Source organism: Salmo salar, chromosome ssa05, assembly GCF_905237065.1.
Source record: "Salmo salar chromosome ssa05, Ssal_v3.1, whole genome shotgun sequence".
NCBI classification, from domain to species: Eukaryota; Metazoa; Chordata; class Actinopteri; order Salmoniformes; family Salmonidae; genus Salmo; species Salmo salar.
Window position 1 is genome coordinate 4,789,448 of NC_059446.1, and position 26,751 is coordinate 4,816,198.

The window sequence follows — 26,751 nt, forward strand, 5'->3', positions numbered from 1 at the left end:
TAATGCACCGTAAAGATGGTTGCCAACAGCTATATAGATTCCAAAGTAGAAAAATAAGCCTGAAGGAAGGAGGAGAGATGAAGAAAAACACATTTGGTTGACCGTTTTATCTGTGGATTAATTGTCGGAGTAGAGGACCTTGTGCATTTCAGGTAAAATAACAACCTAATGTTTATATTCCAGGACAAATTAGCTAGCAACAGCAAGCTAGCTAAATTGCCATAAATGTTTAATGCTTTTCAACCTCTGGTCAGCATGTAAGATCGCTGGCGCCACCCAGGATGGAAGTTCCACATGTAGCTAGATGTAGCATGCTAACGTTAACTAGCTGGCCTGGCGCATCATTGTCCATGAAAGGAAGCTAGGCTAACGAGTAAGTTTCCTGAACAAAAATATAAACGCAACAATTTCAATGATTTTATTGAGTTAATGTTCATATAAGGAAATCAGTCAATTAAAATAAATTCATTAGGCCCTAATCTATAGATTTCACATGAGGGCTAGGCCCAGCCAATCAGAATGAGGTTTTCCCACAAAATGGCTTTATTAAAGACAGAAATACTCCTCAGTTTCATCAGGTGTCCAGTCTCAGGACGATCCCGCAGGTGAAGAAGCAGGATGTGGAGGTCCTGGGCTGGTGTGGTGTGGTTCTCTAAAACGATGTTGAGGCGGCTTATGGTAGAGAAATTAACATTCAATTCTTTGGCAACAGCTCTGGTGGACATTACTGCAGTCAGCATGCCAATTATGTCATCTATGCATAGTCATTTTAATAACTCTACCTATATGTACATAATACCTCAACAAACCGGTGCCCCCGCACATTGACTCTGTACCAACACCCCCCTGTATATAGTTATTTTTTACTGCTGCTCTTTAATTACTTGTTACTTTTATCTCTTATTCTTTTACGTATTTTTTGAAACCGCACTGTTGGTTAGGGGTTTGTAAGTAAGCATTTCACTGTGAGGTCTACTACACCTGTTGTATTCAGCATTTCACTGTGAGGTCTACTACACCTGTTGTATTCAGCATTTCACTGTGAGGTCTACTACACCTGTTGTATTCAGCATTTCACTGTGAGGTCTACTACACCTGTTGTATTCAGCATTTCACTGTGAGGTCTACTACACCTGTTGTATTCAGCATTTCACTGTGAGGTCTACTACACCTGTTGTATTCAGCATTTCACTGTGAGGTCTACTACACCTGTTGTATTCAGCATTTCACTGTGAGGTCTACTACACCTGTTGTATTCAGCATTTCACTGTGAGGTCTACTACACCTGTTGTATTCAGCATTTCACTGTGAGGTCTCTACACCTGTTGTATTCAGCATTTCACTGTGAGGCTACTACACCTGTTGTATTCAGCATTTCACTGTGAGGTCTACACCTGTTGTATTCAGCATTTCACTGGAAGGTCTACTACACCTGTTGTATTCAGCATTTCACTGTGAGGTCTACTACACCTGTTGTATTCAGCATTTCACTGTGAGGTCTACTAGACCTGTTGTATTCAGCATTTCACGGTGAGGTCTACTACACCTGTTGTATTCAGCATTTCACTGTGAGGTCTACTACACCTGTTGTATTCAGCATTTCACTGTGAGGTCTACTACACCTGTTGTATTCAGCATTTCACTGTGAGGTCTACTACACCTGTTGTATTCAGCATTTCACTGTGAGGTCTACTACACCTGTTGTATTCAGCATTTCACTGTGAGGTCTACTACACCTGTTGTATTCAGCATTTCACTGTGAGGTCTACTACACCTGTTGTATTCAGCATTTCACTGTGAGGTCTACTACACCTGTTGTATTCAGCATTTCACTGTGAGGTCTACTACACCTGTTGTATTCAGCATTTCACTGTGAGGTCTACTACACCTGTTGTATTCAGCATTTCACTGTGAGGTCTACTACACCTGTTGTATTCAGCATTTCACTGTGAGGTCTACTACACCTGTTGTATTCAGCATTTCACTGTGAGGTCTACTACACCTGTTGTATTCAGCATTTCACTGTAAGGTCTACTAGACCTGTTGTATTCAGCATTTCACTGTAAGGTCTACTACACCTGTTGTATTCAGCATTTCACTGTGAAGTCTACTACACCTGTTGTATTCAGCATTTCACTGTGAGGTCTACTACACCTGTTGTATTCAGCATTTCACTGTGAGGTCTACTACACCTGTTGTATTCAGCATTTCACTGTGAGGTCTACTACACCTGTTGTATTCAGCATTTCACTGTGAGGTCTACTACACCTGTTGTATTCAGCATTTCACTGTGAGGTCTACTACACCTGTTGTATTCAGCATTTCACTGTGAGGTCTACTACACCTGTTGTATTCAGCATTTCACTGTAAGGTCTACTACACCTGTTGTATTCAGCATTTCACTGTGAGGTCTACTACACCTGTTGTATTCAGCATTTCACTGTAAGGTCTACTACACCTGTTGTATTCAGCATTTCACTGTGAGGTCTACACCTGTTGTATTCAGCATTTCACTGTGAGGTCTACTACACCTGTTGTATTCAGCATTTCACTGTGAGGTCTACTACACCTGTTGTATTCAGCATTTCACTGTGAGGTCTACTACACCTGTTGTATTCAGCATTTCACTGTGAGGTCTACCTACACCTGTTGTATTCAGCATTTCACTGTGAGGTCTACTACACCTGTTGTATTCAGCATTTCACTGTGAGGTCTACTACACCTGCTGTATTCAGCATTTCACTGTGAGGTCTACTACACCTGTTGTATTCAGCATTTCACTGTGAGGTCTACTACACCTGTTGTATTCAGCATTTCACTGTAAGGTCTACTACACCTGTTGTATTCAGCATTTCACTGTGAGGTCTACTACACCTGTTGTATTCAGCATTTCACTGTGAGGTCTACTACACCTGTTGTATTCAGCATTTCACTGTAAGGTCTACTACACCTGTTGTATTCAGCATTTCACTGTGAGGTCTACTACACCCGTTGTATTCGGCGCATGTGACTAATGAAATTTGATTTGCACGCTCCCTCAAAACTTGAGCCATCTTTGGCATCGTGTTGTGTGACAAATACTCAGTAACAGGGATGTAAACAAATTTGTTTACAATTTGAGAGAAAAACATTTTTTTTCTGTGTGGAACATTTCTGGGACCTTTTGTTTCAGCTCATGTTGCGTTTATATTTTTGTTCAGTGTACAATTTCTCAACAACGCCAACTTGCTACGAAAAGACAAACTAGCAAACAGTAGTTAGCAGACAGTAAGATACAAACTAATAGTGTCATTATAGAACGCTTGTGGAAAGCAGCATGCCACCAACATCTCGGAGGACCTGAGCCCTAGGACCATGCCTCAGGACTACCTGGCTTGATGACTCCTTGCTGTCCCCAGTTCACCTGGCCGTGCTGCTGCTCCAGTTCCAACTGTTCTGCCTGCAGCTATGGAACCCTGACCTGGTCACCGGACGTGCTACCTGTCCCAGACCTGTTGTCCCAGACCTGCTGGAACCCTGACCTGTTCACCAGACGTGCTACCTGTCCCAGACCTGCTGATTTCAACTCTCTAGAGACAGCAGGAGCTGTAGAGATACTCTCAAAGATCGGCTATGAAAAGCCAACTGACATTTACTCCTGAGGTGCTGACCTGCTGCACCCTCGACAACCACTGTGATTATTATTATTTGACCCTGCTGGTCATCTATGAACATTTGAACATCTTGGCCATGTTCTGTTATAATCTCCACCCGGCACAGCCAGAAGATGACTGGCCACCCCTCATAGCCTGGTTCCTCTCTAGGTTTCTTCCTAGGTTTTGGCCTTTCTAGGGAGTTTTTCCTAGCCACATGCATTGCTTGCTGTTTGGGGTTTTAGGCTGGGTTTCTGTACAGCACTTTGAGATATCAGCTGATGTAAGAAGGGCTATATAAATACATTTGAATCTATCTGACCATGCAGACTGCAGAGTGAACGGCAAGAAAGTGCTCATGACTCCATGGTCGAGCAACTGCTTACTCCTTGAGTGAGAGGGGGCAGGGCTTGGTGTGAGAGGGGGCAGGGCTTGGTGTGAGAGGGGCCAGGGCTTGGTGTGAGAGGGGCCAGGGCTTGGTGTGAGAGGGGGCCAGGGCTTGGTGTGAGAGGGGCCAGGGCGTGGTGTGAGAGGGGGCAGGGCGTGGTGTGAGAGGGGGCAGGGCGTGGTGTGAGAGGGGGCAGGGCTTGGTGTGAGAGGGGCCAGGGCTTGGTGTGAGAGGGGCCAGGGCTTGGTGTGAGAGGGGCCAGGGCTTGGTGTGAGAGGGGCCAGGGCGTGGTGTGAGAGGGGCCAGGGCGTGGTGTGAGAGGGGGCAGGGCGTGGTGTGAGAGGGGGCAGGGCGTGGTGTGAGAGGAGGCAGGGCGTGGTGTGAGAGGAGGCAGGGCGTGGTGTGAGAGGAGGCAGGGCGTGGTGTGAGAGGAGGCAGGGCGTGGTGTGAGAGGGGCCAGGGCGTGGTGTGAGAGGGGGCAGGGCGTGGTGTGAGAGAGGGCAGGGCGTGGAGTGAGAGGGGCCAGGGCTTGGTGTGAGAGGGGCCAGGGCTTGGTGTGAGAGGGGGCCAGGGCGTGGTGTGAGAGGGGGCAGGGCGTGGTGTGAGAGGGGGCAGGGCGTGGTGTGAGAGGGGGCAGGGCGTGGTGTGAGAGGGGGCAGGGCGTGGTGTGAGAGGAGGCAGGGCGTGGTGTGAGAGGAGGCAGGGCGTGGTGTGAGAGGAGGCAGGGCATGGTGTGAGAGGGGCCAGGGCTTGGTGTGAGAGGGGGCAGGGCTTGGTGTGAGAGAGGGCAGGGCGTGGTGTGAGAGAGGGCAGGGCGTGGAGTGAGAGGGGGCAGGGCTTGGTGTGAGAGGGGGCAGGGCATGGTGTGAGAGGGGGCAGGGCATGGTGTGAGAGGGGGCAGGGCATGGTGTGAGAGGGGGCAGGGCTTGGTGTGAGAGGGGGCAGGGCATGGAGTGAGAGGGGGCAGGGCTTGGTGTGAGAGGGGGCAGGGCGTGGTGTGAGAGGGGGGCTTGGTGCGAGAGGGGGCAGGGCGTGGTGCTAGAGGGGCAGGGCGTGGTGCGAGAGGGGGCAGGGCGTGGTGCGAGAGGGGGCAGGGCGTGGTGCTAGAGGGGGCAGGGCGTGGTGCGAGAGGGGGCAGGGCGTGGTGCGAGAGGGGGCAGGGCGTGGTGCGAGAGGGGGCAGGGCGTGGTGCGAGAGGGGGCAGGGCGTGATGTGAGAGGGGGCATGCATCAGGAGGAGAGGGAGAAAGACAACTCAAGTAGAGAACCGAGTAAAATATAAAAAAACACCGGAGTTGAGTGTCACATTTAACAAACCAAATAAATACCGTTGTAGAAGGTAAAGTAAAAACCCAAACCGGTCCGTGCATCAATACCGGTACATAGTAAAATACGGTATACCGCCCAGCCCTATTTGACCAGCCAGCCAGATAGATAGATGGGTGAGTGGAATAAGAGAAAAGGCAATAGAAGCTTATCTTACAGCGTTTGTTCAGATTGATGGTTGTCGAGGTTGAACCTGTAGGATGGAAGCTGTTCAATGTCTGCCTTAGTGATTCCTCGTGGTTTGGCCTCTCCCAGCCTTTCAGCCAGGTTCAGTAATGCCTGTGCGTTAGAGACATACATATTTAGGGACAGTTGTTTTGGTCTATTTCTATTGGCCGGTATGAAATGGTCCTAGGAAATGGTCTTTCATTGACACAAGTTGTTTGTAATCAATTATATAATGTCTGGGTGTGAGTGTTTGGTGGTGGTGGGGGGGGGTCCCCCCCTAAACTGCCCCTATTTGACCCATTTTTAAACTACAACTTCGGTTGGAGACGATCAGATTGAACGAAGTGAGGTATAGAATCACGGAACTACAAATAGCATTTCCTGCCAAACGACAGGCTTTTTAACGTTAAGATTCGTAGAGCTATGCCTCTCCTGGCTAACGCCATCCCCTCCTCCTCCACCACCACCAAACACTCATACACAACCAGGTATGGTTTGATTGGATTGTGTTCCAGCTAAAGATCATTCCCTAGGATTTTCTACCTGCAGCAAATCAAGTGGATAATGCTGGAAATACCAGTCAACAAAACAACTGGCCCTGATACAAAACACACGTAGATACAAACACAGAAACACACAGTGTTTTTTCTAAGTGTATTGACGACCTGGTCCTCTCACCTCATAGTTCTCCATCTCCACATCATCTACATCCAGGTCCAGACTGATGGCTGGTCCCACTGCGGTAGGAGGCACAGGAAGCATCGACCTGCACAGAGACAGAACAATCACATAAATCACCCAGACCAAATGGGCACATGACATTTGGGATGTGGGGAAAAAAGGGAAATGTATAAATATTCCACCGATGTGCAAATGTTATCTGAGTGTACAGTATACGCCTTACGTTAAATGGGTTGGTACAATTGTTAAAAAGTCCTGAATGACTTTTGAGTCATTGAAAAGCGTATGTGTATCATTACGTTCTTTATGCATTTCATACTCACAGGAAGTACGGCAGGAAGCCTGGGTAGTAGGGTGGCGGCGGCGGTGGGGGCGGCGGGGGCAGCTGTAACCGGTACCTGTGGTCACTGACGCGTCGCGGCAGCATGTGGGGGTATGGCTGAACAGGAGACAGACAGAGACATTGAGTCGTTAACGTGGTGGTGGTGGGTGAACTATCCTGTGGAAGTGACTGGTTATTTAAAATGGTAATTACGCCAGCTCTGTAGATTTAGTTAGTTCTACAATCTGAAGTCTCTGACCACTAGGAAGGGTCAGAGGCTGAGCTGGCTAGATGAAGGGTCAGGCTGAGCTGGCTAGATGAAGGGTCGGGCTGAGCTGGCTAGATGAAGGGTCGGGCTGAGCTGGCTAGATGAAGGGTCAGGGCTGAGCTGGCTAGATGAAGGGTCAGGCTGAGCTGGCTAGATGAAGGGTCAGGCTGAGCTGGCTAGATGAAGGGTCAGGCTGAGCTGGCTAGATGAAGGGTCAGGCTGAGCTGGCTAGATGAAGGGTCGGGCTGAGCTGGCTAGATGAAGGGTCGGGCTGAGCTGGCTAGATGAAGGGTCAGGCTGAGCTGGCTAGATGAAGGGTCAGGCTGAGCTGGCTAGATGAAGGGTCGGGCTGAGCTGGCTAGATGAAGGGTCGGGCTGAGCTGGCTAGATGAAGGGTTGGGCTGAGCTGGCTAGATGAAGGGTTAGGCTGAGCTGGCTAGATGAAGGGTTAGGCTGAGCTGGCTAGATGAAGGGTCAGGCTGAGCTGGCTAGATGAAGGGTCAGGCTGAGCTGGCTAGATGAAGGGTCAGGCTGAGCTGGCTAGATGAAGGGTTAGAGGCTGAGCTGGCTAGATGAAGGGTTAGAGGCTGAGCTGGCTAGATGAAGGGTCAGGCTGAGCTGGCTAGATGAAGGGTTAGGCTGAGCTGGCTAGATGAAGGGTTAGAGGCTGAGCTGGCTAGATGAAGGGTTAGAGGCTGAGCTGGCTAGATGAAGGGTCAGGCTGAGCTGGCTAGATGAAGGGTCAGGCTGAGCTGGCTAGATGAAGGGTTAGGCTGAGCTGGCTAGATGAAGGGTTAGGCTGAGCTGGCTAGATGAAGGGTCAGGCTGAGCTGGCTAGATGAAGGGTTAGAGGCTGAGCTGGCTAGATGAAGGGTCAGGCTGAGCTGGCTAGATGAAGGGTTAGAGGCTGAGCTGGCTAGATGAAGGGTCAGGCTGAGCTGGCTAGATGAAGGGTCAGGCTGAGCTGGCTAGATGAAGGGTTAGAGGCTGAGCTGGCTAGATGAAGGGTCAGGCTGAGCTGGCTAGATGAAGGGTTAGAGGCTGAGCTGGCTAGATGAAGGGTTAGAGGCTGAGCTGGCTAGATGAAGGGTCAGGCTGAGCTGGCTAGATGAAGGGTCAGGCTGAGCTGGCTAGATGAAGGGTTAGAGGCTGAGCTGGCTAGATGAAGGGTTAGAGGCTGAGCTGGCTAGATGAAGGGTCAGGCTGAGCTGGCTAGATGAAGGGTCAGGCTGAGCTGGCTAGATGAAGGGTCAGGCTGAGCTGGCTAGATGAAGGGTTAGAGGCTGAGCTGGCTAGATGAAGGGTTAGGCTGAGCTGGCTAGATGAAGGGTTAGGCTGAGCTGGCTAGATGAAGGGTCAGGCTGAGCTGGCTAGATGAAGGGTTAGGCTGAGCTGGCTAGATGAAGGGTTAGAGGCTGAGCTGGCTAGATGAAGGGTCAGGCTGAGCTGGCTAGATGAAGGGTCAGGCTGAGCTGGCTAGATGAAGGGTCAGGCTGAGCTGGCTAGATGAAGGGTTAGAGGCTGAGCTGGCTAGATGAAGGGTTAGGCTGAGCTGGCTAGATGAAGGGTTAGGCTGAGCTGGCTAGATGAAGGGTTAGGCTGAGCTGGCTAGATGAAGGGTTAGGCTGAGCTGGCTAGATGAAGGGTCAGGCTGAGCTGGCTAGATGAAGGGTTAGGCTGAGCTGGCTAGATGAAGGGTTAGAGGCTGAGCTGGCTAGATGAAGGGTTAGAGGCTGAGCTGGCTAGATGAAGGGTCAGGCTGAGCTGGCTAGATGAAGGGTTAGGCTGAGCTGGCTAGATGAAGGGTTAGAGGCTGAGCTGGCTAGATGAAGGGTTAGGCTGAGCTGGCTAGATGAAGGGTTAGAGGCTGAGCTGGCTAGATGAAGGGTCAGGCTGAGCTGGCTAGATGAAGGGTCAGGCTGAGCTGGCTAGATGAAGGGTCAGGCTGAGCTGGCTAGATGTAAAATACGTCCATTACTCAAGAATATGGAGTTTCAATTAGCAACTATGGAAATGAACTGCCGTCACCACCATGATGTACTTCCAAAAGGTCTACAAACAAATGTCCAAGCAAAGCAACGAAACAAAAAAACATGGGAGTTTCAATTGGTGCTTTCTGGACATTAGAAAAGGTCTCTAACACACAGATACTAATTCAGCTAGCTCTGTGAGGTAAAGCCTTACCACTGGGAAGGGCAGGTGTGAGGTAAAGCCTTACCCATGGGAGGGGCAGGTGTGAGGTAAAGCCTTACCCATGGGAGGGGCAGGTGTGAGGTAAAGCCTTACCACTGGGAAGGACAGGTGTGAGGTAAAGCCTTACCACTGGGAAGGACAGGTGTGAGGTAAAGCCTTACCACTGGGAAGGACAGGTGTGAGGTAAAGTCTTACCACTGGGAAGGACAGGTGTGAGGTAAAGCCTTACCACTGGGAAGGACAGGTGTGAGGTAAAGCCTTACCACTGGGAAGGGCAGGTGTGAGGTAAAGCCTTACCCATGGGAGGGGCAGGTGTGAGGTAAAGCCTTACCACTGGGAAGGACAGGTGTGAGGTAAAGCCTTACCACTGGGAAGGGCAGGTGTGAGGTAAAGCCTTACCCATGGGAGGGGCAGGTGTGAGGTAAAGCCTTACCACTGGGAAGGACAGGTGTGAGGTAAAGCCTTACCACTGGGAAGGACAGGTGTGAGGTAAAGCCTTACCACTGGGAAGGGCATCTCTTGGTGCAGAGGCTCCTGAGGGAGGTACTGAAGGGGGACAGAGGGAGGCATCGCTGGTGGGTGGTGGTGACTCGAGGCAGGGTAAGAGAACGTTCTTAATGGATGCTGGTCCCCCCTGAGGTCCACTTCATTCTCTACCCTCTGGAGAGGCTGACCGACGGGGAGGGAGTGAAAGAGAAGACTAAAACAGTCAGTGATGGGTTTCATACATTCTAACTCCCGACTCATTCCTTTTTAATGAAAATGTGGATCAACTACTATTCAGAAAGTACATTCAGAAAGTACCACTGAAAGCAATATAAATATTTGGTTAATACATTCTAACTAAATCCTAGGCGACTCGTCACTTTTTTATTTTTTATTAACGTGGATCAACTTCTGTGTACAGTGAGGGAAAAAAAGGTATTTGATCCCCTGCTGATTTTGTACGTTTTCCCACTGACAAAGAAAGGATCAGTCTATAATTTTAATGGTAGGTTTATTTGAACAGTGAGAGACAGAATAACAACAACAAAAATCCAGAAAAACGCATGTCAAAAATGTTATAAATTGATTAGCATTTTAATAAGGGGAAATAAGTATTTGACCCCCTCTCCCAGGTGTCTTTTATACAGGTAACAAGCTGAGATTAGGAGCACACTCCTAAAGGGAGTGCTCCTAATCTCAGCTTGTTACCTGTATAAAAGACACCTGTCCACAGTAGCAACCAATCAATCAGATTCCAAACTCTCCACCATGGCCAAGACCAAAGAGCTCTCCAAGGATGTCAGGGACAAGATTGTAGACCTACACAAGGCTGGAATGGGCTACAAGACCATCGCCAAGCAGCTTGGTAAGAAGGTGACAACAGTTGGTGCGATTATTCGCAGATGGAAGAAACACAAAAGAACTGTCAATCTCCCATGCCAGATCTCACCTCGTGGAGTTGCAATGATCATGAGAACGGTGAGGAATCAGCCCAGAACTACACGGGAGGATCTTGTCAATGATCTCAAGGCAGCTGGGACCATAGTCACCAAGAAAACAATTGGTAAAACACTACGCCGTGAAGGACTGAAATCCTGCAGCGCACATAAACATGCCCGTCTGAAGTTTGAATCATTCAGATGTTCATTGGCAAAGGACAACTGGGTGAAAGTGTTGTGGTCAGATGAGACCAAAATGGAGCTCTTTGGCATCAACTCAACTCGCCGTGTTTGGAGGAGAAGGAATGCTGCCTATGACCCCAAGAACACATTACATTTACATTTTAGTCATTTAGCAGACGCTCTTATCCAGAGCGACTTACAGTAGTGAATGAATACATTTCATGCATTTTTTTTTTTTGTACTGGCCCCCCGTGGGAATCGAACCCACAGCCCTGGCGTTGCAAACACCATGCTCTGCCAACTGAGCCACAGGGAAGAACACCATCCCCACCGTCAAACATGGAGGTGGAAACATTATGCTTTGGGGGTGTTTTTCTGCTAAGGGGACAGGACAACTTCACCGCATCAAAGGGATGATGGACGGGGCCATGTACCGTCAAATCTTGGTTGAGATCCTCCTTCCCTCAGCCAGGGCATTGAAAATGGGTCGTGGATGGGTATTCCAGCATGACAATGACCCAAAACACACGGCCAAGGCAACAAAGGAGTGGCTCAAGAAGAATCACATTAAGGTCCTGGAGTGGCCTAGCCAGTCTCCAGACCTTAATCCCATAGAAAATCTGTGGAGGGAGCTGAAGGTTTGAGTTGCCAAACGTCAGCCTCGAAACCTTAATGACTTGTAGAAGATCTGCAAAGAGGAGTGGGACAAAATCCCTCCTGAGATGTGTGCAAACCTGGTGGTCAACTACAAGAAACATCTGACCTCTGTGATTGCCAACAAGGGTTTTGCCACCAAGTACTAAGTCATGTTTTGCAGAGGGGTCAAATACTTATTTCCCTCATTAAAATGCAAATCATTTATAACATTTTTAACATGCATTTTTCTGGATTTTTTTGTTGTTGTTATTCTGTCTCTCACTGTTCAAATAAACCTACCATTAAAATTATAGACTGATCATTTCTTTGTCAGTGGGCAAACGTACAAAATCAGCAGGGGATCAAATACTTTTCCCCCCTCACTGTAGTATAGTATATAGTATATAGTATAGCAGGGCTGCAGAGGAGCACAGATTATGTCAGTAGCACATCACTAAGGACTTTACAGTGCAGTATTGGGGGAATGAAACATCAACAAGGGACTTTTTTCCCCTCGCTGTAGTATAGTATATAGTATAGTATATAGTATAGTATATAGTACTAGTGTAGTAGTCGTAGTGTACTGGATGACGAGGCGTACGTATAACGTTATTCCATTGTTATTCGTAATGGACATGATTCCGTCCTAAATGCAACTCCATTCCTTACATCAGGCAAACTACAACCTCCGGGAGGTAAAACTAAAAAAATATATATAAATACTATTTTGGGTTGGAAAAACTCTCCAGGCCACTCTTGAACCTCTACAACTTGATATAAAGTATGTATAAATTGTAATGGACATACAGCGCCTTCAGAAACTATTCAAACACCGTCACTTTTTTTCCTTCTTCCTCCAAATATGTTACAGCCAGAATTAAACAATTATTAAATTGAGATTTTGTATCACTGGTCTACACACAATACCCCATAAATGTTAAAAGTGGAATTATGTTTTTAGAATACAAAAAAAAAAAGCTGAAATGTGTTGAGTCTTGTTATGGCAAGCTTAAATAAGTTCAAGAGTAAAACATGTCTTAACGAGTTACATAAGTTGCATGGGACTCACTGTGTTCAATAACAGTGTTAAAGATGATGATGACCACACACATACAATTAAATCGGTAAGGTCCCCTCAGTCGAGCAGTGAATTTCAAAACAAAAACCTGGGAGGTTTTCCAATGCCTCGCAAAGAACAAACCTATTGGTAGATGGGTAAAAAAAGAAGGAAAAAAAGCAGCCATTGAATATCCCTTTGAGCACGGTGAAGTTAATAATTACACTTTGGATGGTGTATTAATACACTCAGTCACTACAAAGATACAGGAGTCCATCCTAACTCAGTTGCCGGAGAGGAAGGAAACCGCTCAGGGATTTCACCATGAGGACAATGATGACTGATAAAAAATGTCAAAAAAATCTCCCAGTCAATACTGCACGACTCCAGCGCAAGGATTTCCAACCCCTCTCACCCCAGTCACCACCTCCACCAAAAATTCACCTCTGGCAGGGGTTTCAGGAATCTCATCCAAAAAGTTGACTCCCAGTTTGCCAAAAAGGCACCTGGATGATCATCAAGACTCTTGGAAGAATGTTCCATGGACAGACGAGTCAAAAATAATAACTTATTGGACGACATGGGTCCACATTATGCCTGGCGAAAACCAAAACACTGCATTCCACAGTAAGAACCTTTTACCAACGGTCAAACATGGTGGTAGAAGTGTGATTGATGGTTTAGGGGATGCTTTGCTGCCTCAGGACCTGGACGACTTGCCTTAATAGAATGGAACCATGAATTCTGCTCTGTATCAGTGAATTCTACAGGAGAATGTCAGGCCCATCCGTCTGTGAGCTGAAGATGAAACGCAGCTGGCTCATGTAGCAAGACAACGATCCAAAACACACAATAAAAACTGTACATGAAAAAAAAGTTAAAAAGCAACAAATTTGAAGTTTTGGAATGGCCTAGTCAAAGTCCAGACCTAATCCCAATTGAGATGTTTTGACAGGACTTGAATGAAACGGGCAGTTCATGCTTGAAAACGTCGCTAAGTTAAAGCAGTTCTGCATGGCAGAGTGGGCCAAAATTCCTCCACAGTGACGTGAGAGACTGATCAACAACAACGGGAAGCGTTTGGTTGTGGTCATTGCAGCTAAACGTGGCACAACCAGTTATTGAGTGTAAGGGAGCAATTACTTTTTCACACAAGGGAATTGGGTGTTGTATAACTTTGTTCATTAAATAAGTATAAATACATTTTTGTTATTTGTAAACTAAGCTACCCTTTATCTAATATTAGGGTTTTGGTTGAAGATCAGATAACATTCAGCATCAAAACTATGCATAAATAGAGAAAATCCCAACTGTACATCCCAGCCGTATGTATACCCCCCTGTACATCAACCATATACCCCCTGTACATCAACCATATACCCCCTGTACATCACAGCCGTATGTATACCCCCCTGTACATCAACCATATACCCCCTGTACATCAACCATATACCCCCTGTACATCACAGCCGTATGTATACCCCCCTGTACATCAACCATATACCCCCCCGTACATCCCAGCTGTATGTATACCCCCCTGTACATCAACCATATACCCCCTGTACATCCCAGCCGTATGTATACCCCCCTGTACATCAACCATATACCCCCTGTACATCCCAGCCGTATGTATACCCCCCTGTACATCAACCATATACCCCCTGTACATCACAGCCGTATGTATACCCCCCCTGTACATCCCAGCCGTATGTATACCCCCCTGTACATCCCAGCCGTATGTATACCCCCTGTACATACCAGCCGTATGTATACCCCCCTGTACATCAACCATATACCCCCTGTACATCACAGCCGTATGTATACCCCCCCTGTACATCCCAGCCGTATGTATACCCCCCTGTACATCCCAGCCGTATGTATACCCCCTGTACATCCCAGCCGTATGTATACCCCCCTGTACATCCCAGCCGTATGTATACCCCCCGTACATCCCAGCCGTATGTATACCCCCCCTGTACATACCAGCCGTATGTATACCCCCTGTACATACCAGCCGTATGTATACCCCCCTGTACATCAACCATATACCCCCTGTACATCCCAGCCGTATGTATACCCCCCTGTACATCAACCATATACCCCCTGTACATCCCAGCCGTATGTATACCCCCCTGTACATCAACCATATACCCCCTGTACATCCCAGCCGTATGTATACCCCCTGTACATCAACCATATACCCCCTGTACATCCCAGCCGTATGTATACCCCCCTGTACATCAACCATATACCCCATGTACATCATTTGTATATCTGCTCATTCTCTTACAGCTCTATGCTCACTCTACCTAGTTGTATATAACGTATGGAAACGTTGTTTAAACTGTCTGTATTGGGTCTCTAAATGTTGTCTATCACTAGCAGCACCATATCACTGAGTAAGTGTAAATGTATAAGGTGATTCGGAAACAGTTAGTGAGTTTAATGGCTTTGATAGGAGTAAACAGGATGGATCAACACTGTAGTTACTCCTCAATACTAACCTAAATAGAGCGAAATGAAGGAAGACTGGTGGCTGCATCATGTTATGGGCATTGTCAACGGCAAGGAGAACAGTTTTTTTTTTTTTAAAGGATACAAAGATACGGAATAGAGCTAAGCACAGGGAAAATCCTGGAGGAAAACCTGGTCCAGTCTGCTTTACAACAGACACTGGGAGACGAATTCACCTTTCAACGGGACAATAATCAAAAACACAAAGGCCAAATCTACACTGGAGTTGCTTACCAAGACGACATTGAATGTTCCGGAGTGAACGAGTTACAGTTTTGACTTAATATCGGCTTGAAAATCTATGGAAAGACTTGAAAATAACGGTCTAGCATTGACCAACAACCAACTTGACAGAGATTGAAGAATATTTTAAAGAATAATGTGCAAATATTGTACAATCCAGGTGTGCAAAGCTCTTCAGAGACTCACAGCTGTAATCTCAACCAAAGGTGATTCTAATACATATTGTCTCAGGGGTGTAAATACTTATGTAAATGAAATATTTCTGTATTTCATTTTCAACACATTTGCAAAAATGTCTAAAAACACGTTTTCACATTGTCATTATGGGGCATTGTGGGTAGATGTGTCAGAATACAATTCAATACATTTTGAATTCAGGCTATTACAACAAAACACGAAAACAAGTCAAGTGGTATGAATACTTTCTGAAGGAACTGTATTTATTTTCAAGTAAGTGTCAATTTTTTGACCCACAAATTGATTTTGACAAACAAATCGTAAAAAAAACATCCCGATGTGACCTTTCGGCCAAAACGTTTGCCCCCCCCTCCTGTTAGTCCACTACCTCACTTCCTTGTTGGTAGTAGTGAAGGACTAGCTAGCTAGCTACCTACTACAGAGTCCATGGACTGCAGTGACTTAGCTCCTACCATGGAAAAGCCAGAGACAGCGAGACACCTTGAAGAGACCGTGCTGGCTGGCTGCTCCCTGGACTTCCTCTCCCTGCTAGCCCACCTTCCTCAGATGACCACTCAAGCCGTGATCTTTCTAATGACTGACCATCACCTTGGTTTTTCTAAATTTCATCTATTTTTTTGTTGTTGTTCATCTAAAGCGCTTCTACAGTAGTGCACTATATAGGGAATAGGGTCCTGGTCTAAAGTAGTGCACTATATAGGGAATAGGGCTCTGGTCAAAAGTAGTGCACTATATAGGGAATAGGGCTCTGGTCTAAAGTAGTGCACTATATAGGGAATAGGGCTCTGGACAACAGTAGTGCACTATATAGGGAATAGGGCCCTGGTCAAAAGTAGTGCACTATATAGGGAATAGGGCTCTGGTCTACAGTAGTGCACTATGTAGGGAATAGGGTCCTGGACAAAAGTAGTGCACTATATAGGGAATAGGGCTCTGGTCAAAAGTAGTGCACTATATAGGGAATAGGGTCCTGGTCTAAAGTAGTGCACTATATAGGGAATAGGGTCCTGGTCAAAAGTAGTGCACTATATAGGGAATAGGGCTCTGGTCTAAAGTAGTGCACTATATAGGGAATAGGGTCCTGGTCAAAAGTAGTGCACTATATAGGGAATAGGGCTCTGGTCTAAAGTAGTGCACTATATAGGGAATAGGGCTCTGGACAACAGTAGTGCACTATATAGGGAATAGGGCTCTGGTCTAAAGTAGTGCACTATATAGGGAATAGGGCTCTGGACAACAGTAGTGCACTATATAGGGAATAGGGCTCTGGTCTAAAGTAGTGCACTATATAGGGAATAGGGCTCTGGTCTAAAGTAGTGCACTATATAGGGAATAGGGCTCTGGTCTAAAGTAGTGCACTATATAGGGAATAGGGTCCTGGTCTAAAGTAGTGCACTATATAGGGAATAGGGCTCTGGACAACAGTAGTGCACTATATAGGGAATAGGGTCCTGGTCAAAAGTAGTGCACTATATAGGGAATAGGGTCCTGGTCAAAAGTAGTGCACTATATAGGGAATAGGGTCCTGGTCTAAAGTAGTGCACTATATAGGGAATAGGGTCCTGGTCAAAAGTAGTGCACTATATAGGGAATAGGGCCCTGGTCTAAAGTAGTGCACTATATAGGGAATAGGGTCCTGGTCAAAAGTAGTGCACTATATAGGGAATAGGGCTCTGGTCTAAAGTAGTGCACTATATAGGGAATAGGGCTCTGGTCTACAGTAGTGCACTATATAGGGAATAGGGCCCTGGTCTAAAGTAGTGCACTATATAGGGAATAGGGCCCTGGTCTAAAGTAGTGCACTATATAGGGAATAGGGCTCTGGACAACAGTAGTGCACTATGTAGGGAATAGGGCCCTGGTCAAAAGTAGTGCACTATATAGGGAATAGGGTCCTGGTCAAAAGTAGTGCACTATATAGGGAATAGGGTCCTGGTCTAAAGTAGTGCACTATATAGGGAATAGGGTCCTGGTCAAAAGTAGTGCACTATATAGGGAATAGGGCTCTGGTCTAAAGTAGTGCACTATATAGGGAATAGGGTCCTGGTCAAAAGTAGTGCACTATATAGGGAATAGGGCTCTGGTCTAAAGTAGTGCACTATATAGGGAATAGGGCTCTGGTCTAAAGTAGTGCACTATATAGGGAATAGGGCTCTGGTCAAAAGTAGTGCACTATATAGGGAATAGGGCTCTGGTCTAAAGTAGTGCACTATATAGGGAATAGGGCTCTGGACAACAGTAGTGCACTATATAGGGAATAGGGCTCTGGTCAAAAGTAGTGCACTATATAGGGAATAGGGCTCTGGTCTAAAGTAGTGCACTATATAGGGAATAGGGCTCTGGTCTAAAGTAGTGCACTATATAGGGAATAGGGTCCTGGTCTAAAGTAGTGCACTATATAGGGAATAGGGCTCTGGACAACAGTAGTGCACTATATAGGGAATAGGGTCCTGGTCAAAAGTAGTGCACTATATAGGGAATAGGGTCCTGGTCAAAAGTAGTGCACTATATAGGGAATAGGGTCCTGGTCTAAAGTAGTGCACTATATAGGGAATAGGGTCCTGGTCAAAAGTAGTGCACTATATAGGGAATAGGGCCCTGGTCTAAAGTAGTGCACTATATAGGGAATAGGGTCCTGGTCAAAAGTAGTGCACTATATAGGGAATAGGGTCCTGGTCAAAAGTAGTCCACTATATAGGGAATAGGGCCCTGGTCTAAAGTAGTGCACTATATAGGGAATAGGGCTCTGGACAACAGTAGTGCACTATGTAGGGAATAGGGCCCTGGACAAAAGTAGTGCACTATATAGGGAATAGGGCTCTGGTCTAAAGTAGTGCACTATATAGGGAATAGGGTCCTGGTCAAAAGTAGTCCACTATATAGGGAATAGGGCCCTGGTCTAAAGTAGTGCACTATATAGGGAATAGGGCCCTGGTCTAAAGTAGTGCACTATATAGGGAATAGGGCTCTGGACAACAGTAGTGCACTATGTAGGGAATAGGGCCCTGGTCAAAAGTAGTGCACTATATAGGGAATAGGGCTCTGGTCAAAAGTAGTGCACTATGTAGGGAATAGGGCCCTGGTCAAAAGTAGTGCACTATATAGGGAATAGGGCCCTGGTCTAAAGTAGTGCACTATATAGGGAATAGGGCTCTGGACAACAGTAGTGCACTATGTAGGGAATAGGGTCCTGGTCAAAAGTAGTGCACTATATAGGGAATAGGGTCCTGGTCAAAAGTAGTGCACTATATAGGGAATAGGGTCCTGGTCAAAAGTAGTGCACTATATAGGGAATAGGGTCCTGGTCAAAAGTAGTGCACTATATAGGGAATAGGGCCCTGGTCTAAAGTAGTGCACTATATAGGGAATAGGGTCCTGGTCTAAAGTAGTGCACTATATAGGGAATAGGGTCCTGGTCAAAAGTAGTGCACTATATAGGGAATAGGGTCCTGGTCTAAAGTAGTGCACTATATAGGGAATAGGGTCCTGGTCTAAAGTAGTGCACTATATAGGGAATAGGGCCCTGGTCTAAAGTAGTGCACTATATAGGGAATAGGGCTCTGGACAACAGTAGTGCACTATGTAGGGAATAGGGCCCTGGACAAAAGTAGTGCACTATATAGGGAATAGGGCTCTGGACAACAGTAGTGCACTATGTAGGGAATAGGGCCCTGGTCTAAAGTAGTGCACTATATAGGGAATAGGGCCCTGGTCAAAAGTAGTGCACTATATAGGGAATAGGGTCCTGGTCAAAAGTAGTGCACTATATAGGGAATAGGGCCCTGGTCTAAAGTAGTGCACTATATAGGGAATAGGGTCCTGGTCAAAAGTAGTGCACTATATAGGGAATAGGGTCCTGGTCTAAAGTAGTGCACTATATAGGGAATAGGGTCCTGGTCAAAAGTAGTCCACTATATAGGGAATAGGGTCCTGGTCTAAAGTAGTGCACTATGTAGGGAATAGGGCCCTGGACAAAAGTAGTGCACTATATAGGGAATAGGGCTCTGGACAACAGTAGTGCACTATGTAGGGAATAGGGCCCTGGTCTAAAGTAGTGCACTATATAGGGAATAGGGCCCTGGTCTAAAGTAGTGCACTATATAGGGAATAGGGCCCTGGTCTAAAGTAGTGCCCTATATAGGGAATAGGGCTCTGGACAAAAGTAGTGCACTATATAGAGAATAGGGCCCTGGTCTAAAGTAGTGCCCTATATATAGGAAATAGGGCTCTGGACAAAAGTAGTGCACTATATAGAGAATAGGCCCCTGGTCTAAAGTAATGCCCTATATAGGGAATAGGGCTCTGGTCTATAGTAGTGCACTATATAGGGAATAGGGCTCTGGACAACAGTAGAGCACTATGTAGGGTGTAGGGAGCCATTTGGGACTCAGACGGGGGTACTCACCATGCGTGGGTGCTGCCTCTGGAGAGGGAGGAACTGGCTGAGAGGAGTAAGGTGAGGAGGCTGGTGGGGTGGTGGCCCCGGGGGATTGGGGTGCAATATAAAATGTTCACTGGAGATCAGGGGTGGGAAAGCTTGGTAAGACACTGGCAAATGCTGCATTGTACAGGCTTGGATGAGCTAGAAAAATTGAGGAAAAAAAACAGACAGACAGATTGTTAATAACAAGAACGGTATTAATAAAACGGTGGTTACCCATACAGAACAAGACTGGCAGGGCCGTCCTCAAGAAAACCAATTCTACGTCAGTCAAAGCAGTAAAGAAAATAAACATCTATGGGTATTACCAGCCATCTATGGCCTATTCTTACGCTACACCGACACACGAACAAGAGTGAATATGTCCATAGCTCAGATGCAATGACGTCAAGAATATTAGCAAATATCGTGTTGCTAAACAGCTTAACGAAGAAGCAGTGTCGGTAGGGGTGCGACAGTGAACACCACTGAAGTGATTATGGTGTGTGTTGGTAGTGGTATGGTGTGTTGATAGTGGTATGGTGTGTTGATAGTGGTATGGTGTGTTGATAGTTGAATGGTGTGTTGGTGGTAGTTGAATGGTGTGTTGGTGGTAGTTGAATGGTGTGTTGTTGGTAGTTGAATGGTGTGTTGGTAGTTGAATGGTGTGTTGATAGTTGAATGGTGTGTTGGTGGTAGTTGAATGGTGTGTGTGTTGGGGTCCCGTGTGGCTCAGTTGGTAGAGCATGGTGTTTGCAACGCCAGGGTTGTGGGTTCGATTCCCACGGGGGACCAGTACGGGAAAAAAAATGTTTAAAAGAATATATGAAATGTATGCATTCAGTACTGTAAGTCGCTCTGGATGAGAGCGTCTGATAAATGACTAAAATGTAAATGTAAAAATGTGTGTTGGTAGTGGTATGATGGGTTGCTGAGGTATGCTAGGGGTGGGTATGGTGCGTAGGAAGCGGTGTATTAACAGTGGGGTATGGTGCGTAGGAAGCGGTGTATTAACAGTGGGGTATGGTGCGTAGGAAGCGGTGTATTAACAGTGGGGTATGGTGCGTAGGAAGCGGTGTATTAAGAGTGGGGTATGGTGCGAAGGAAGCGGTGTATTAACAGTGGGGTATGGTGCGTAGGAAGCGGTATATTAACAGTGGGGTATGGTGCGTAGGAAGCGGTGTATTAACAGTGGGTAGGAAGCGGTGTATTAACAGTGGGGTATGGTGCGTAGGAAGCGGTGTATTAACAGTGGGGTATGGTGCGTAGGAAGTGGTGTATTAACAGTGGGGTATGGTGCGTAGGAAGCGGTGTATTAACAGTGGGGTATGGTGCGTAGGAAGCGGTGTATTAACAGTGGGGTATGGTGCGTAGGAAGCGGTGTATTAACAGTGGGGTATGGTGCGTAGGAAGCGGTGTATTAACAGTGGGTATGGTGCGTAGGAAGCGGTGTATTAACAGTGGGGTATGGTGCGTAGGAAGCGGTGTATTAACAGTGGGGTATGGTGCGTAGGAAGCGGTGTATTAACAGTGGGGTATGGTGCGTAGGAAGCAGTGTATTAACAGTGGGTATGGTGCGAAGGAAGCGGTGTATTAACAGTGGGGTATGGTGCGTAGGAAGCGGTGTATTAACAGTGGGGTATGGTGCGTAGGAAGCGGTGTATTAACAGTGGGGTATGGTGCGAGGAAGCGGTGTATTAAAAGTGGGTAGGAAGCGGTGTATTAACAGTGGGGTATGGTGCGAGGAAGCGGTGTATTAACAGTGGGGTATGGTGCGTAGGAAGCGGTGTATTAACAGTGGGGTATGGTGCGAGGAAGCGGTGTATTAACAGTGGGGTATGGTGCGTAGGAAGCGGTGTATTAACAGTGGGGTATGGTGCGAGGAAGCGGTGTATTAACAGTGGGGTATGGTGCGTAGGAAGCGGTGTATTAACAGTGGGGTATGGTGCGTAGGAAGCGGTGTATTAACAGTGGGTATGGTGCGTAGGAAGCGGTGTATTAACAGTGGGGTATGGTGCGTAGGAAGCGGTGTATTAACAGTGGGGTATGGTGCGTAGGAAGCGGTGTATTAACAGTGGGGTATGGTGCGTAGGAAGCGGTGTATTAACAGTGGGGTATGGTGCGTAGGAAGCGGTGTATTAACAGTGGGGTATGGTGCGTTGCTGACATGGACGTCACTGATATTCCAGCTCTTCCTTTTCAAACTCACAGGAGGAGGAAGGCAGCAGAGCAGAGAGAGCTGTCCGCTGAACATTACCGAGCATGCTGGGAGCTGCTGACTGTTGCACCCTGGGAGAGGTTGCCCGGTGTGGATGGGGAAACCGTGCGTCGTCACCGTGGTAACAGTGTAAGAGATGGGAACGGATCCCTGGTGCAATATTAGTACAAGAGAGAAAACAGTGATTCAGTCCATTTTTCCAAACAACTTCAAAAAGACAAAACGTAACACGTAGTCTCATTTTAAAGACTGTTGTGTGTATTATCTTTCTCCAAAGCTCACAGTATCATAAAAGCCTAACAAACGGCATAAATAACCCACATCTTAAACCAGTGTCAATTTCTAGTTTACTGGGCCACAACATTTTTATTTAACCTTTATTTAACAATGCAAGTCAATTAAGAACAAATTCTTATTTACAATGACGGCCGACTTAACTGGCTTGTTCAACATACACTCTGAAAGTAAATGAAAGGAAAGTTGCACACTCTTCTCTAGTCTTTTCATTTCGATTGTGTTCCAAATTGTACCCTATTTAAGTGCAGTACTTTTAACCAGGGGCCCCAAAGGGAATAGGGTCCCCACTACTACAGAGGCGTAGCTACGTACCTGGTCGTGTAGCTCCACCATGATGGGGGTGTGTTGATGCTGAGGTGGGTGTGCGGCAGGGTGAAGCATGCGCGGCGGTGCACTGGTATGGCTGTACTGTCTGGCCTCATCTAAAAGAACCTGCTGATGTTGCTGGGAGAAGAGAGGGTGGTGGAAATTCTCATCCTGTGGCAAGGCGTTGTGCAGTATAACCAGTCGGTCTCGACTCCCCCACTGTCGTCTCACTGGCGGGCTGCAGGAACATCAAGGTAGCACACCATAAAACATCAGGCATAACATGTATTTCAAAAATAAAAATAATCTATCCAATTATCTGTTTAGGATATACTTAAGATTGTCTTTAATGTAATGTTATTTATTTATTTGACATTAAAACATGTTTATGAATATCACAAGTTAGAGAAGGTTAGTGAGGGAAAAAAAGGTCCCTAAACAACAGCTAGGATCCAAAAGACATGATGGTCGCTTTTTTTGGTCTGGAACCTCAAGTAAGCACACTGTGAAACATCAAGGATACCATGCATGGACAATTAACATGATCCGTTTGGGAAATACTTAAGACAATTGACATTATTTTTCGATACAACACTCCATACAATTTTCTATGCATTAAAAAAAAAAAAAAAAATGTATTCTGCTTTTCTTCAGTTCATGTAAGAGGGCAAAAGCTTCCCAAATGTCTCCCTATTCCCTTCATAGTGCACTACTTTTGACCAAAGCTCTATGGGTAGTGTTACTGTATAGGGAATAGGGTGCCATTTGGAACGCGAAAAAGTACTTAAGGGAGTACTATTTACCTTCTCCTGAGGTGCACTGGTGTGTTGCAGGGCTCTCCTAGGAACCTCCTTTGGTTCAAGGGGGCTGTCGGTGGCCACCTATTCACTGCTATGTCCCATGGTCGCATTGGTGACGTCGTGGGGACCGACGAGTCACACTCTGGAAGAGGAGAGCAGCGGTGCTGGAGGCACTTGCGCCTTCTAACCTCTGTCTTTACCCTGTAAATAAAACACCATTAGCTACCCAACCACACTCACTAGCCTAGATACGCAAAACGGAGGTTGATTTCAAATGTGTGTGTGTGTGTGTATATATCAAATCATTTCTGGGTAACAATTAAGTACCTTAGTGTAAGAGATTTCCAATAAAACTGGCAAAAATAACTATTTCTCAAGCAAGAATTTAGCTAGGACTGTCTGGGAGGGTAAAACTGAAAACTAGCTGTTATTGGCAGAGAGGTTTGGAAGTCTTTGTTATTTGGTCTATTAACCAAATTTAACACATGGTGATGTCACCATGCAAACCTGCAGATTACAAGGTCCTGTGCAGATTTTATTTACAACCAGCAACTATCAGGAAACAACATCTGATCAAATCTTTTCACACTTTTACAGTGTTCGTTTCAAAAACACGGGAAAACAGAACTTTGACTGCACCTTTAAGATGTAAAACATTTTCTATCAGACAAAAAAAAATACTACACTAACTAAGTCACTCTGGATAAGAGCATCTGCTAAATGACAAATGTATAACTACTGACTGTAGCTAGGCTAAACCTGCAAGGTATTTACACAGGAAACCCAATTCACATGTTTTCCACTAATTGGTCCTTTGACCAATCACGTCAGATTTCTTCACAACAGATGTTTTCAGAGCTGATTTGATTGGTCCAACAAATAAAATCTCAAAGTAAAACAGAAATAAAACACATTGGGCTGCCGGTATAAACGCAGCCACATTACCGCTGGACTATTTAAAGTCGTAAATAGGGGGCGCTGTAGCTAACAAACAAAAAACAAGGAAAGCCATGTGCTCAGGGACAAACAAAGCAACAACAAAAGGACAGAGGAGTTAGTTAGCTAAATAAATAGCGATAACATTTGTTTCACGTTTTAATGAGACAGACATGCAACGTTGCAACTGTTAATAAAAATACAAGTGTATGGCTGATATTCCGTGATGCTAACGCAGTTAGCCTCAAAAAGCACAAAGGCTTGCAATGGACACAGGAGCTAGCTTAGCTGTTATAAACCAAGATAGCCGTCCACTGTCAACCACATGTTTTGCAGTGTGCGTGTTGCACAAAAGAAGCAAGCTTATAAAATCATATATTTCGCAAATATGCAAGCTTTCAGTAGCTAAATGCATGAAAGGAACATGATTAGCGAGATAGCTAACCTGCCTACAGTCACCTAGCTCGCTAATAAATGTTTTCCTTTTAGCTAACTGACCATGCTTAACTAGCTAGCTAGCCAGTTATTAAAGTGACTATGCATAGATAAGCAGATAGTTACCAAACGTTACCCTAACTTAATATTGGTTCATGTTCACAGGCTGTGTTATGCTAGTAGATAGCCTATTTGCTATCTAACGTTATTGCATTGTCCCATCCATCAGTCTAAAGAAATACAAGCTGGTATATTATTATTTTTTCCTAAATGACTGTTTCGTTTACATTGATTAATTAGGATAAATGTAATTGGCACCTTTCCTTTAGGCGTGTTATTGTTTTTGGATGAATCCACCTCTCTTCTGTCCGACTGTTATAAACACCAATCACAAACTGAAGGCGACACCGAAACCAATGATGCTTTATAGCTACACTGTATCCCAAATTAACGATTCACATCCTGCTGGGGATAGCAATCCTTGATCACAAATACATACAAATAAATAAAATTTAAAAAACGTATAGGTCTGGCACAGACACAACGTTGATGCTGAACAACTCAACTAAATACAGCTTTTAAAACCTCTTTAGGATCCGCCCTTTCCCCCCCCAATTTCCGCCTAAAATGACATACTCAAATCTAACTGCCTGTAGCTCAGGCCCTGAAGCAAGGATATGGATATTCTGATACCATTTGAAATGAAACACTTTGGAGTTTGTGGAAATGTGAAAGGAATGTAGGGTAATATAACACAATACATCTGGTAAAATATAATACAAAGAAGAAAAAAAACATTTTTAAAATGTAAGAGAAAGGCCATAATGTATTATTCCAGCCCAGGTGCAATTTAGATTGTTGCCACTAGATGGCAGCACATGTTTAGACTGATCCAATGAACCATTGCATTTATGTTCCAAATTTTGTATCAAGACTGCCCAAATGTGCCTAATTTGTTTATTAATAACTTTTCATGTTCAAAATTGTGCACTCTCCTCAAACAATAGCATGGTATTCTTTCACAGTAATAGCTACTGTAAATTGGACAGTGCAGTTAGATTAACAAGAATTTAAGCTTTCTGCCAATATCAGATATGTCTATGTCCTTGGACATTTTCTTGTTAATTACAACCTCATGCTAATCACATTAGCCTACGTTAGCTCAACCGTCCCGTGGAAGAGACACCGATGTTTTAAGAAGAAGTAGACCACGGGTGTCAAACATTTGGTATTCAACGAGGTCTGGAGGGCTGCACTGAAAATTTGTTTGATTTCCTCGCTGTCAAAATGTGCAAAAAAATTGTCCTCTATCCATTGTTTTGGGAATTTTCTGACTGTCTGGTCCCGTGTGGCTCAGTTGGTAGAGCATGGTGTTTGCAACGCAAGGGTTGTGGGTTCGATTCCCACGGGGGACCAGTACGGGGAAAAAAATTATGAAATGTATGCATTCACAACTGTAAGTCGCTCTGGATAAGAGCGTCTGCTAAATGACTAAAATGTAAAAAATGTCTAGCTTTTATTTCGGTAATTACTAGCGAGTTGTACATGGTCAAGAAACAATGAATGTAGGTCGAATCTCATTTTTACACTGTTTCGATTTGGTTTTAGTGATTTCAAAAATCAAATAAGCTTTTATTTGTCACATGCGCCGAATTCAAACAGGTGTAGACCTTACAGTGAAATGCTTACTTACAGACCCTTAATAAACAATGTAGTTAAGAAAATTCAACAACAAAAAAGTAAGAGATAAAAACAAATAATTAAAGAGCAGCAGTAAATAACAATAGCGAGGCTATATACAGGGTATTACGGTACAGAGTCAATGTGGAGGCTATATACAGGGTGTTACGGTACAGAGTCAATGTGGAGGCTATATACAGGGGGTACCGGTACAGAGTCAATGTGGAGGCTATATACAGGGGGTACCAGTACAGAGTCAATGTGGAGGCTATATACAGGGGGTACCAGTACAGAGTCAATGTGGAGGCTATATACAGGGGGTACCAGTACAGAGTCAATGTGGAGGCTATATACAGGGGGTACCGGTACAGAGTCAATGTGGAGGCTATATACAGGGGGTACCAGTACAGAGTCAATGTGCGGGGGC

At 45.5% G+C, this 26,751-nt stretch overlaps 1 protein-coding gene across 3 annotated transcripts in view; it reads right to left on the reverse strand.

Moving 5' to 3' along the window:
• The window catches only part of LOC106604111 (RING finger protein 44), a 56,688-nt gene that overhangs the window by 22,763 nt on the left and 7,174 nt on the right, over positions 1–26,751 (reverse strand). The window contains exons 1-9 of one of the 3 annotated variants that reach the window (XM_014198511.2): positions 24,963–25,260; positions 23,277–23,474; positions 22,480–22,711; positions 21,862–22,020; positions 19,638–19,814; positions 9,479–9,646; positions 6,518–6,633; positions 6,192–6,279; positions 5,503–5,624 (exon numbers count right to left, since the gene is read on the reverse strand). In XM_014198511.2, the coding sequence (XP_014053986.1) occupies positions 5,503–5,624; positions 6,192–6,279; positions 6,518–6,633; positions 9,479–9,646; positions 19,638–19,814; positions 21,862–22,020; positions 22,480–22,711; positions 23,277–23,383 (1,169 nt within the window). In that variant the 5' untranslated portion in view covers positions 23,384–23,474; positions 24,963–25,260. Of the gene's footprint in view, positions 1–5,502; positions 5,625–6,191; positions 6,280–6,517; positions 6,634–9,478; positions 9,647–19,637; positions 19,815–21,861; positions 22,021–22,479; positions 22,712–23,276; positions 23,475–24,962; positions 25,261–26,751 lie in introns of those variants that run through there. The other 2 variants (XM_014198512.2, XM_045717820.1) reach the window with 2 other exon arrangements.